The sequence below is a fragment of the Pelophylax lessonae genome (genome assembly GCF_965119305.1).
Source record: "Pelophylax lessonae genome assembly, chromosome: 2".
NCBI classification, from domain to species: domain Eukaryota; kingdom Metazoa; phylum Chordata; class Amphibia; order Anura; family Ranidae; genus Pelophylax; species Pelophylax lessonae.
The window spans coordinates 627,713,918-627,728,703 of NC_138769.1; the positions used below are offsets into that span (position 1 = coordinate 627,713,918).

At 42.9% G+C, this 14,786-nt stretch overlaps 1 protein-coding gene across 1 annotated transcript in view; it reads left to right on the forward strand.

The window, feature by feature from the left end:
- Positions 1 to 908: 908 nt before the first annotated feature.
- The window catches only part of CDK8 (cyclin dependent kinase 8), a 191,351-nt gene continuing 177,473 nt past the window's right edge, over positions 909 to 14,786 (forward strand). Inside the window, exon 1 of the mRNA XM_082244285.1 lies at positions 909 to 1,047. Coding sequence (XP_082100411.1) covers positions 920 to 1,047 — 128 coding nt within the window. The 5' untranslated portion in view covers positions 909 to 919. The remainder of the gene's footprint in view (positions 1,048 to 14,786) is intronic.

Genomic DNA, 14,786 nt, shown 5'->3' on the forward strand with positions numbered 1-14,786 from the left:
TCAGATTGTACAGACACACATATGTATAGATATAGGACAGATCAGATTGTACAGACACACATATGTATAGATGTAGGACAGATCGGATTGTACAGACACACATATGTATAGATATAGGACAGATCAGATTGTACAGACACACATATGTATAGATATAGGACAGATCAGATTGTACAGACACACATATGTATAGATATAGGACAGATCAGATTGTACAGACACACATATGTATATATGTAGGACAGATCAGATTGTACAGACACACATATGTATATATGTAGGACAGATCAGATTGTACAGACACACATATGTATAGATATAGGACAGATCAGATTGTACAGACACACATATGTATATATGTAGGACAGATCAGATTGTACAGACACACATATGTATAGATATAGGACAGATCAGATTGTACAGACACACATATGTATAGATATAGGACAGATCAGATTGTACAGACACACATATGTATATATGTAGGACAGATCGGATTGTACAGACACACATATGTATAGATATAGGACAGATCAGATTGTACAGACACACATATGTATAGATATAGGACAGATCAGATTGTACAGACACACATATGTATATATGTAGGACAGATAAGTGTACATAAACTATATCAGGTAGATGGATATGCGCCCACACGATCTGATCTCCCGCAGACTATACCAATCGATCTCCCGGCGTGTCAGAGACCGGTGACCCGTGTGTTCGGCTCAGGTTATCCCGGGTCAGCCGTCACCTTCCAGCGGGCGGCGCTCGGCTAGTAGTAGGCGTGTCGTGCCGCGTCTCTCTTTACGGCGGTGTTTGCAGCAGCGGCGTGTGCAGTGTGAGGACAGGAGAGACCGGCTGGATCCCGGGCTGTGAGTGTGTGCGGCTCCTCTCCTCTCCCCCCCTCCTCACCATGGACTATGACTTCAAGCTGAAGCTGACCGGAGAGCGGGAGCGGGTGGAGGACCTGTTTGAGTACGAGGGCTGCAAAGTTGGAAGAGGCACCTACGGGCATGTGTTCAAAGCCAAGAGGAAAGATGGGTGAGTGACTGAGGGCCCTGAGCAGGCCTGGGGGCCCCTGGAGAGCCATGGACGGGCCTGACCCGTGTGTAGGGGGCCACACCGAGCCCCAGGAAGAGGAGGGGGTAGAAGGACCTCTCCATATTTTTGTATATATATGTATACCTCATCATTATATATACACAATTCTCCATAATCATCCATTCTACAGCTAACAACCCATTATTATATCTACACCCCACTATATACATCATACCCCATAATTCTCTCTCTATATAGCCCACTATACACATACTACCCCATCTCATATATATATATATATATATATATATATATATATATATATATATATACAATTCTTCTTCATAGCCATCCATACCCTATTTTACATATAACAGCCCATCATCTAAACACCACTATATATATATATATATATTCCCATAATTCGCTATAGATATATATCCCACTATAAACCTACTACCCCATCATTATATATATATATATATATATATATATATCCTACTTCATACCCCATAATTTCACATACATCCACTATATATACATCATACCCTGAACATATATATATATATATATATATATATATATATATATATATATATATATATATATATATATATATATAAACACAAATCTCACTATACCTATGACCCCATAATTATATGTATCCTACTTCATACATCATACCCCATAACTACACATACACTCCACTATATATCCACTATATATACATGTCCTACCCTACAACAAACCCCATTCTCCATGGTGATATATAGAATTCCCCTCTATATACATAATACCCAATAATTACATACACACCCCACTATATATATATATATATATATATATATATATATATATATATATATATATATACATTATACCCCAATGTAACACACCTCACTATATACATAATACCCCAAAATTATGCCCCACCGTACACCTTATACCACATAGTTATAGATACACCCACTATAGAAAAACACCCCATAATAAATAAATATACACACACACACTGATGATTATTTCACCCCATGATTATATGTATCCTACTATATACATTATACCCCACTATATAACTAATAACGTATATCTAGTATATCTACACCCCACTATATACATAACCCACAGTGATGTATATACCTCACTATATACATAATGCCCCGTAGTGTGTGCCTGGGCATCAGGCTTTTATTTATTTTTTTCCTACTATATACATAATTCCCCATGGTGTTCCTGGACACTAGGGGGATATTTTTAATATATATTTTCACGCCACACGCATGCATACATTGCTACTCCAATATTTTTTTTTTTTTTTTTTTTTTTTACATACTATCCTGTAATGGGTTTGAACACAGAACTGGTATATATCCCTCTACATTTTCATGATGCCCCAGAACTGGGATATATATATATATATATATATATATATATATATATACACACATACCATTCCCTATAGTGTAACTGGGCACAGAGCTAGCATACTGTAACTGTATATCCTACAATATTAAGATCTAGTACCTTGTGTACTTGGGACACACATCTGGCGAATATGTTCCAATATAGAATGCCCTTTATTGTGTCCGGGCACAATGGTTGCATATATCCTACATTACTGTGTATACATAATGCCCCAAACTGGACACGATGCGGGTGCATACACTATTTATTTATAGTTCTGTAATGCCCCATTATATGCCTGGATGCAAAGCTAGTATATATTCAACAATTGATTATAGATGTAATGCCTTATAGCATGGCATGTATCATAATGTACAGCCCCATAGTTTGCCTGAGGATAGAGCTGACCTATGTCTTCTATAATATACTTCATGCCCCATTGTGACCTGTGTGATTGAGCTGGTGTGTACCATACTATGTTATGTACATAATGCCCAATAGTGTGCTCAGGCACAGAGCTGACATATATAATATTTCTACTGGGTTAAATGCTTTGCTTCTTTTTTTTTTTTTTTTTTTTTTTATATGATTTTACATATAGTACATTTTGGGCTGACTAGAATATCCTGAATATTGGATTTTTGCATACAGAAGTTGATGTATTTTATTGGGTGCGCTTATTTTATATTACACCAGAGCTCCTGACATTTTGCTCTAAAAAATTCTACATGAGTCGTTCTACAATGAAACTTGAAATATATAGAGTTAATACGGTATTGCATCTGAATAGGGAACACCCTGGGTTAACCCTGTGTTATTGTGTTCTATATTGCAAGTTATGTATATTGTACTCTATTAGGTACATATGCATGTTTGTCAGGCAGAGATTATCTTATCAAACTGTGTCAAATGGTTGGGTACAAATAACGTCACACAATGTAACAAGTTATATGTATCATTCTGTATTATATTTACTTTGGGCTAACACACAAAATATAGAGAATAGTCCATGGAACTAATAATTTCCTGGGCACAAGGAGGGGTTATGGCGTTGGAGAGGGGATGAGGAGAGATCTATGTTCTTTGAAATTTATCAGAAATGAGGAAGGCAGGGTTGACACTACATGCTTAGGATTTAGGAGATGTTATGCCAGGTAAAAGAGGAAGATAGAAGCCCACTATATTTCTGGCACATCAATGGGTATACTTTTTCTGTATTTGCAGCTTATTAAAAGGTTGAACGCATGGGGGGAAATGTGCAGACATTCCAGAAAGATGCTGTAATTGAATAAGGCCCCTTCCACATGGGACAAGCTTCCTTGGAGTCATCGTCCTCTGTGGGTAATCTGTCCACTGACCACCGTTAAGCGGGCGGATGTCTGTCTGCTCTGTTAATGCAGCGCGGACACCGAAACAGCCCACTTGCCTCTATGGGCAGTCGGAGGCCAACGGTCCGCCTGTTTTGACTGCAATCTGATCCACTAGACCAGGGATGGGGAACCTTTTTTCTGCCAAGGGCCATTTGGGTATTTAAAACATCATACAGGGGCCGTACAAAATTATCAACTTAAAAATGTGCCTGTTATATTTGGTCAAACATTTAATTAACTCACCCCTAATGTGATGGCTGCAACTGCTTCTCTTTGGTGAGGTGTGTGATGTCAACTGGTATTGATGATGTTGCAACTCGCAACTGGTTTTCCAGGTTCGCGTTGGTCAGTCTGGAGCACAGTTGACTCTTTGTGGTGGTTAAGTTTTGAAAAGAACTGCTGGCGGGTACAGCTGGCTGGTACTGCTGGTGGGTACAGCTGGCTCAGACTGGTACTGCTGGCTTGTACTGTGCTGTGGGTACTGCTGGCTTGTACTGCTGGCTGGTACTGTGCTGTGGGTACTGCTGGCTGGTACTGTGCTGTGGGTACTGCTGGCTTGTACTGCTGGCTCAGTCTGGTACTGTGCTGTGGGTACTGCTGGCTGGTACTGTGCTGTGGGTACTGCTGGCTCTGGCTGGTCCTGCTGTTCCTGACTGGTACTGCTGTGTGTGCTGCTGGTGGAAATGCTGGCTAGCAGTGGCGCCGTGCTGGAGGAAGAGGCGATGTTTCCTGTATTGTCACAGGCGGAGTGTATTTTGATATCGCTCCACCTGCGACTCACTCAGACTGTCAGAACGGAGCCGGAACTATACAGGAAGCATTGGCTCCGTTCTGACAGATCAGCTGAGAGACACAAACTCAGCTGCACGGAGGGCCAGACCAAATGACTTAGAGGGCCGCATATGGCCCCCAGGCCGTAGGTTCCCCACCCCTGCACTAGACAAATGGTGAACTGGTCCCCATGCGTCTGTTTTTCGCAGACAGGATTAGATGTTGGCAGGGGTGTCAATTGACACCTGCCACTCTATAGAGGACAATGGATGGTCTGATTGGTGTAAAAGGGACCAATGTAAAATCCAGTACAACATCCAACTCTCATTAAAAGCAAGCAGCAGGTGCGAATCGGGTCCTGAATTCGCACCTGAATCGGAACCAAAGACACACAGGAGTCGTTTAAAATGTAGACCGTGGCTGCCCCAGAGCTGTGTGAATCAGCTCCATTCATAGCTGGTCACTCTCCTGTCATGCGAATTGGAATGCAGGGGAACCCGGTTTCCAATTCGCATATGGGTGAACCCGGCTTGAATGGCTCCTGTTTACCAGAATGCTTTGACCCATATTACAGAGCAATTAAAAACAAGCTTGTTATATGGCCAGGCTTCCACCACAGAGCCGCCCACAATCTCCACTTCAGATTAGGATTTACTAATCACCCTCTTCCTCAACAGTGTATCATAATTCTAAGAAGAACCTGAGGAACCGCATTGTGTAAAACTGATAAAAAGAGCTTTTCATTTATTTAAACCGAGTAACATGGTTAAAAATATTAGGGGCGGGCCGATTCTAAGTTCAGAGCATTATATCACAAACTTAGAATCTAACCTACGCATTTCGCTACAAATAGCTTCTTCAGTGGCATGGAAATGCAATACCATGACACCGTAAGTACACTGGGCTCCATTCACAAAACCAGGTTGCATGCTGTATTTAGGTTTTTTTTCCCCAAATACCCCAAGCAATCCTGAAAATGTAAATTCACTACTGCTTTATGCCGTTGGGGTCTGGTATCGATTTAAAAGGGAACCCTTATGCAGAAATGTTAAAAATAGAAAAAAAATGTGGGCCCCCCCTAAAATCCATAACAGACCCTTATCCGAGCATGCACATATGTGAACCCAGCCTAAAAATTAAAAAAAAAAAAAAAAAAAAAAAAAAAAAATGTTGTTTTTTGACTAGTTCTTTCATTCAAAAAATGAATCTCCCCCACCCCCGGGTGTAAAGCCATCGTCCATTATCCACTCACACTGAAGGCTCCTGCCAGCTCTGCTGTCTACCAGTTCCATACCGGGCCATAGTAATATGACGCCGGCAGGAACATCTCCTCGATCCGGGCGGACGTCATATGCAGTTTCAGCTGCTCTAAAGCGCCCCCCCTCGGGTGCGCACAGTGCGGCGATCAGGGATGCGGCGTGTCCGTCGGGACCCAGCCCTTTCCCGATCGGTGTAAAGAGCCATTAAAAAAAATGGCTCTTTACCATGTTACCGGCTGTGTCCAATCACAGCCAGCCACATGCACTTTCCTGGGGCGTGCAGAGCGGGGATTGGGGATGGAGAGTGTCACTCTGACACAGTCCATCCCTGATCAGGGTAGAGAGCCATTGAAATTGGCTCTTTATCACATGACTGGCTGTGTCCAATCACAGCCGGTCACAGAATGTCAACAGAGAACACGGTAACTAGCTGTTACCGTGTTCTCCTCACACGCTGATCCTGTGTGAGGAGATTGTGGTAACAGCTAGTTACCGTGTTCTCTGTTGACATTCTGTGACCGGCTGTGATAGTTACCGATCACAGTGCACCCCAAAACACACTGATTGCCCCCCCCCCCCCTAATAAAGAGTACCTGTCACTAGCCCATCAGAGTACCCAATTACTTGTCACCAGCCTATCGGGTACTCTGATGACGGGTACTCGGGTACTCTGATGACGGGTACTCGGGTACTCTGATGTATTGGTGTTCCAGGGCCTTCAAAAGTGTGATAGGTCGTTAGGAAATTATATGTGTAATTTATGCTCCTAGAACACCTAACGGTGCTCCTTACATATTGGGCCTCTGTATGTGGGCAGGCTGTGTAAAAGTCTCACACGTGATATCGCCATATTCGGGAGGAGTAGCAGAATGTATTTTGGGGTGTAATTGCAAGTATGCATACACTGTGTGTGAGAAATAACTTATGACAATTTTGTGTGTAAAAAAAAAAAAAAAAAAAAAAAAAAAACTTCTTAATTTTCCCAAGAATTGTGGGGAAAAAAATTACAACTTCAAAAAACTCACCATGCCTCTTACTAAATACCCTGGAATGTCTACTTTCCAAAAATGGGTCATTTGGGGGGGTATTTATACTGTCCTGACATTTCAGGGACTCAAGAAATTAGATAGGCCGTTGGTACATCAGGTGTGATCAATTTTCAATGATTGGCACCATAGCTTGTAGACTCTAACTTTCACACAGACTAAATAATAACCACTAATTTGGGTTATTTCTACCAAAGATATGTAGCAGTATAAATTTCGGCCCAAATTTATAAAAAAAAATTACTTATTTGCAAAATGTTATAATAGAAACTAAAACCAAATATGTTGTTTTTTCAAAATTTTCGCTCTTTTTTTTCACATATCGCAAAAAATAAAAACCCAGTGGTGATTAAATACTACCAAAAGAAAGTAATTATTCAAAATGTGAGAGCGCTGAAATCTGAAAATTGGTCTGGGCAGGAAGAGGGTATAACTGCTCTGTATGGAAGTGGTTAAATAACTAAGGTGATGCCATCAACCCAGCATGCCCCTCGGGCAGGATCACCCGGTGATGTCACCGGGTGACCTTCCCCTTAGTTATTTAAAGCGGAGTTCCGGCCTCAAAATCGACAAAATCGATTTTTGGCCATCCGCTTGCTCTGGGTCACCTCAAAAAAAAAAAATATACTCACCTTTCTTCTACTTCCTCCCTCTGCGGCCGCGGCCCGCACCCTCACTTCCTCTTTGCATTGATTCCTGGGAGCTGAACGTCATCGCTCCCAGGAATCAATGCGCCTGCACCGGCCCTGCTCGTCAGTTCCGGTGTGGGGGCGCGTCATTCCCTGCTAAACAGCTTCTGGGCATGCCCAGAAGCTGTGGAGAAATGACGCGCCCGAACCGGAAGTGACGAACGGGGCCGGTGCAGGCGCATTGATTCCTGGGAGAAGAGGACGCAGAAGAGGACGCGCTGGCTTCAGCTTCCCACACCTGAGATGGCAGCGCTGGAGAAGAAATTTTCAAGGTAATTTATTTCTTCTAAAAGGTAAGTGCGACCAGGGACAGTACAGAGGCTATCCATGGAATGTACTAGCCCTGACTGTCCCGGGGGTATTTTCATCTAAATTTCACCCCCGAGGCCGTAACTCCGCTTTAAGAACTGGCTGATGGCGGGAGCCTTCGGTGAAAGAGAACTACCTTCCTTTTTTTTTTTTTTTTTTCTTTTTTACAGTTGGCAGCGGGCGGTATGATTGCGGATGGATCTACGCCGGGTGACTTTTATTACATGATCGCGTCTCCGATCATGTAACCCGGAAGCGACATCACAGCGTCACTTCCGGTTTACTCGGCTGCCAATGGCGCCGATTTAAAAAAATAAAAAAAGTCATTGTTCAAAAATGCCTGTTTCGGCATTTTGAATACTTTAAATTGCAGTGGATCCCTCCACAAAAAGTACCTGTCACCACCTGTTACTGTCGCAAGGGATGTTTACATTGCTTGGGACAGCAATAAAAGTGATCAGATTTTTTTTTTTTTTTAAACTTTTACAAATGAAAAATTTATAGGAAGGAAACCTTTTTAAGTGCTCCCGTCCCTGTGAGCACGTGAGGTATTGCTGCGATCGTCGGAGCGAGAGCAATAATTCTAGAAAAAGACCACCTCTAACTCTAAACTGGTCACTGTTAAACATTTGTAAAGCGTCGCCTATGGCGATTTTTAAGTACTGTAGTTTGTCGCCATACCACGAGTGTGCGCAATTTTAAATCGTAACATCTTGGGTATCTATTTACTCGGCGTGACATCTTTTACAATATACAAAAAAAATTTGGCTAACTTTACTGTTTTTTCTTCTTAATTTTATTGCCGGCATTTTTCTTTTTTTGTCAGCTGATGACTCATCGGTTGTTAAGGACGTGGTGGCAGCCCGCTCCTTAACGACGCCTATTTTTTAACCGCTTGCCGACCGCCGCACGACTATTTACTGCAGCAGTCAGCCCCTCACAGGCAAAGCGATGTAGTACTATGTCGCTAGCCTGTGAGGGTCTAGGGAGCGAGCGTGTGCCCCCGCTCGGTCACGGACCCCCCCCCCCCGCGCGCGCGTGTGACCGGCGGACCCGATGTCCGCCGGTCACTCGGCGATTGTCGGTGCAGAGGGAGAAAGGCAGGCGGCTGATGTAAACAAGCCGCCTGTCATTCTCCCCTGTGTAGAAACAGTGATCATACGGTTCTACTATGTAGGACCCTTGATCACTGTTCCTACACCTCAAGCCACAGCCAATCACAGTTAGAATCACGCCCCTAGGAACACACACACCACCCCTCCCTCTCAAAAAAAGTTAACCCCTTCACTGCCAGTGTAATTTTACAGTAACAGTGCATATGTATAGCACTGATTACTGTAGAAATGTCACTGGTAACCCCAAAAGTGTCAAAAATGTCAGTCAAGAGTCCGATCTGTCCGCCGCAATGTCGCAGTACCGCAAAAAAATCGCAGATCGCCGCCATTACGCGTTAAAAAAAACAACAAAAATGACAAATCTTTCCCTTTGTTAGTAAACGCGATAACTTTTGCGCAAACCAATCAAAATACGCTTTTTTTTTTTTTCTCCAAACATATGTAGCATAAAACAAATTGGCCGAAAATGTTAAATTTTGATTTTTACATTTTTTTGGGGGGAATTTCATATAAAAAAAAATGTGAAAAATATTGTTAATTTTGCAAAATTGACACTTTTTTTTTTTTTTGTTTATAGCGCATGATCAAAATATCGCACAGGTGATCAAATACACCAAAAGAAAGCTCTGTTTGTGGGAAAAAAAGGACGTCAAATTCGTTTAGGTACAGTGTCGCACGACCACGCAATTGTCTGTTAAATTCACGCACTGCCGAATCGCAAAATAGGCCCTGGTCAGGAAGGGGGTAAAATCTTCCGGGGCTTAAGTGGTTAAGTAAACCCTAAAAAAACGTTTTTGAAAAATGCTATGCGGTATCATACCACACACTCAGATGCGGTAAGATACCGCTTTGTGAATGGAAACAAGTAACAGTCAGCACTTATTTTCATGAGATGACTATTGCTGTCCTCAGTGTCATGGTGTAATACATTTGCTTACTTTTTCTCAATAAACTTGGATGTTGTCTTGAAGTGCAGCTGTCCAGACTTTTGGATTTTACATTACATGCAGTGAGACGAACTGGTCTGTCACCTGAACTCGGGAAAGATATGGAGAATAGTGGCGGTTAGACCACCTGGAGCAGTGACTTGTCCGTTACACTATACTGTACGTTGCTCCACTTACTAGAACATATTAGAAATTAGAATTATTTTGGGTTTGGTCATAACTCATGTTCTGCTGAACCCAGAAGGAATCTGTCCATGCCGACATCCAGTGCAATTGCCACACCGCAGCTGCATGTATATAAGGACAGAGATGCTTATGTCATCATTCCCATAATACGGCCGTGTGATCATATTAGGTCAGCGACATTGACCTAATATGGCCTTGTGGCTATTTTAAGGCAGTGATGTCACAAGCATCCCTTTGTGTACATACAGTGACAGGGAATGCCCTGGCCACAGATGATTTGGCCTGCGCTCACCGATTCTTTCTGGATTCAGAGCGAACCTAAGCTCATCCCTGAATATAAATCTCATGGTGTAATAGGTATGACTAATACACAAATAATGTTGTGCATACTAAATTGTCTTGCATATAAATAATCTACTCTTAATTTACTGCAATATATTTTGTTGCAGAATTTCACAAACAAAAGATGTTCTACTATTGCACATGAAAAATCAGGCACTTTTGTCCTATATAGTATATTTTCAGAAATTAACCAAGTACAGAGAATCCACATACCATAACAGAGGCTAATGAATGACATAATGTATTTTATGCAAATAGACTCTGGGCTAATGTAAACATAATGTGTGCGATTTAAAATAATGTACTTTATTCCAATGACTGGGGTGCGCCTTATTTACTCGACACATGCACTTCTTCTACTGAGGGTTAGGAAAGCCTGACACTCCCCTTTTCTGATGAGCACCCAATCAGAGCTCGTCACACTGCAAGGTGTCCAGGGATGGTCCTTGAGACAGGCAGGGAGGTGAATAGGCAATAAACACTGCAAGGTTAAGACTTATTTAAATGCAGTTTTGGTTAAAATAGTTTTCACATACGTCCTCCGACAGTCGCCGCCCATTCACACAGTCTTCACTTGTGGGGTATTGACTTCATCTCCACAGGAGTTTCTAGGCATAAGACTTGTAAAAGAACAACTAATCTACATAGTCTCACCCATGGGGGCTGTCCTTCTAGTCCAATACCCCCCTGCAATAGCCATCCCAAATCAGTTTGTCTTCTGCCTAGCTTCAGGAGTGGATAGGCTTCCCTGTGCTGAGGCTACAGTCTCAGCCTTTCTCTTTTTCTTTTATGCTTTATTTTCAAAAGAAGGTTGCGTTCCTGGTAGTGATCACTTCTGCTCGCAGAGTGTCAGAGTTGGTGGCGTTGTCTTGCCGCTCCCCTTACCTGGTGCTTCATAGGGATAAGGTGGTCTTGCGACCTAATCCGTTCTTTTTGCCAAAGGTGGTTTCTGAATTCCACCTTAATGAGGACATTGTTTTGCCTTCGCTTTGTGCGAATCCTAAGCAGCCAAAGGAGGTTGCCTTGCATTCCTTGGATGTTGTCCGGGCGATCAGGGTTTACCTGTCGTCGACTAAATCCTTTAGAAAATTGGATTCTCTTTTTGTCCTTCCTTAGGGACCTCGGAAGGGTATGGCTGCGTCTGCAGCAACCATTGCCAAATGGATCAGACAGACCATTGTACAGGCCTACTCGTTGCAGGAACGGGTTCCTCCCTTCCCTGTCAAGGCGCACCCTACCAGGTCGATGAGTACATCCTGGGCCTATCGGCATCAGGCTTCGGTGGCCCAGGTGTGTAAGGCTGCGACTTGGTCATCTGTGCACACTTTCTCAAAATTCTACAAAATTGATGTTCTGGCATCAGCTGATGCATCCTTTGGCCGTAAAGTTCTCTGTGCGGCTGTTCCATAGGGAACCCAGGTTTTGTACGGGTTCCTAGCTGTTGGGGTTGTTTCCCCCTTATTTGTTTTCCTGGGTTGTTGCTCATTTTGAGCCCTTTTTTGTTACCCAGAAGGTTACCTTCTTGTACATGTAAGGTTCCTTTCTCTGCTGTGGGTACTGCATTGCTTTTCTGGCAGTTGCGTTGCCCACCCCTCATGTCTACACTGCTTTGGGACATCCCCATAAGTGAAGACTGTATGAATGGGCGGCGACTGTCGGAGGACGTAAGAGAAAACTGAATTTTTGTAAAATCTTACCGTAAAATTCTTCTGAGTCCTCCGACAGTCACTGCCCCGTTCCTCTTTTTGGGGTCTTTTTATACACTTTCACTGCTTGCCACCAAACTGAATTGGGATGCCTATTGCTGGGGGGTATTGGACTAGGACAGCCCCCATGGGTGTGACTATGTAGATTTATTGTTCTTTTACAAGTCTTGTGCCTAGAAACTCCTGTGGAGATGAAGTCAATACCCCATAAGTGAAGACTGTGTGAATGGGCGGCGACTGTCGGAGGACTCAGAAAGGAATTTTACGGTAAGATTTTACAAAAATTCTGTTTTTGTTTTTTTTTGTTTTTTTATCAGGATAAGTAGATTTTGTGGGACAAGTAGATTGGGACCCCAAGTAGTCTTTTAAAACCTTCCCATACCCCCTGCAATGAATAGTGCACTCAGGTATACTATGTACTGCATTGCGTGGAACCAAAAATTTAAAGTATACTGTACTGCATGTACACATATGATGTACATAAATTATATCCTACATACATATTGGATGCTCAGGAAGAAATTTCCATGTTCTGAACATAGTGTTATTGCTGTTTAAATGTTATGCTCTATCTAATGTACTAAAAAAAAATTGGGCATTGTTGTATATGGAGAATTGCATATATTTATTGTAGCATGCTTCACGTAGGCATTTGTCTAGATCAGCCTTTTTCAACCAATGTGCCCAGGCACCCTGGGGCGCCTTGAGGTTTCTGCAGGGGTGCCTTGGCAAAATTCCTAAAAATTGCCCAAAAATTGTATACAAGCTGGTGTTTAGTTACACAAAGCCACAGGTTTTCACCATTGCAACCTTCTAGCTGCTGGCGTCCTAATGACCAATGACATCAGCTGATAAGGAGGATGTCAGCACACCATCCTTGTTTGACCCTCCCCTGCCCCTCTCCATCAGCGCTTGGGTCATATTAGCGGAGTGATTGATAAAAACTAAGGGAGAAGAGAAACATTGGAATATTTACCAATGTGCAAAAGTGTATTTGCTTTGAAGAATACATCACTTAAAACGTTGGTTGTCCTACTTGGACTTGTGGCTGTTGCTGCATTATGCAAAACTATTAGAATAGTTTTTACATTTTAGAAAGGGGTGCCTCGAGACTGTCCATAATTTTAAAAGGGTGCCTGGAGATTGTCCATACGTTTTTAAGGGGTGCCTTGACTGAAAAAAGGTTGAGAAACACTGTTCTAGATAACATGCAGCGCTTGATCACACAAAAACGTATGTCATTTTTTTTTTTTCCACATTGGATTTTCCTTTCTTTCTTTCTTCTTTTTTTTTTTTTTTTATTGTTGTATTTCAATCTGGAGTTTAAGCCTAGGTTCACACTGAAGGCGGTTTTGAAATCGTGTGAATTCAGCTAAACTCGCACGATTCCAACCGGCATTTCAATCCGACTTCTATGGAGATTTGACAGACATCTGTGCGGGTTCCTGCATAGATGTCTTTTGAAATTGCCCCCCCCCAAAGTCGCTAAAAAGTAGTGCACAAACTACTTTTGATAATCAGTGTGGCGCCGCATAGTCACACCTATTTTCCCGGTGCCATTGCTGGCAATAGGTTCCGATTTGGCATATGATTTGAAAAAATCGTAAAATTGGCTCAGTGTGAACATGGGCTAAAGAATAAGTGCATTTTTAGAGGTTCCAGAAATGCCTCCTCAGGCATTCACCTACTTAGATCTGATGGTTACAGTCGCCGCAAGTCTCTTGGCAATGCCTGCGCAGTATTACATAATAGAAGTCTATGGGCCTGTCTTCTGCCAGGAGAGGCAGGAAAATATGCCCCATAGAAATCTACTGCCTGCGTGCAGCCAGAGGGCAGAGGACTTGCGGCTTATGATGTGAACAATCCTCAAAGGCCGTCTGATTATGGTGTATCTCTAGAGAGAGTGTGGGAGAGAGTGTGGGATCCGTTAGGTTAGCCTAAAGGAGCAAACAGTCTGTACAGAATGTATGGCTGACTTCGCATCGGGTTTAGACACAACACACACAGGGCCCTTCTTTGGGTCCGTAGCAGAATCTGATCGCATGGTGGTTCACACCAATGCGATCCAATTAATGTCCGAACTGACAGTTCGCACTGCGATATGCAAACTAATCTGGGGGTGTTGACTTTGTATTGACACCCCAGTGATTTGCATATGGCAGTGTGAACTGCCTGTGATTTGAGTGCGATGCAGGAACCCAGAGTGGATTTGTGGGGTTCTCGCATCGCATATATGTGAATCGGCACTAAGTGCGCTTTTTCTTTGAAAGGATTTACCTTTTACAAAGGATGTTTGCAATTTGATTTACACAACATACATAAAACTTTGAAGGTGCAAGATATTTATTGTGAAAATAAAGACCTTTGTTTGTTCCTGTGAGTTAGCCCCCCGTTCACATAGGGGCGACGCTATTTCGCACCGCGACCTCCGAGGTCGCGGTGCGAACAGCGCGCCGCTACCTCGGAGCGGCCGCCACGGACTTCATAACATTGAAGTCTATGGCGGTCGCCTCCGGGTCGCCCCAAAGAAGCTCCGGGCCCTTTTTCTAGGTCGGAGAGACTTGTGTGGCTCCAATTAGAAAGGGGTGCGCAGCT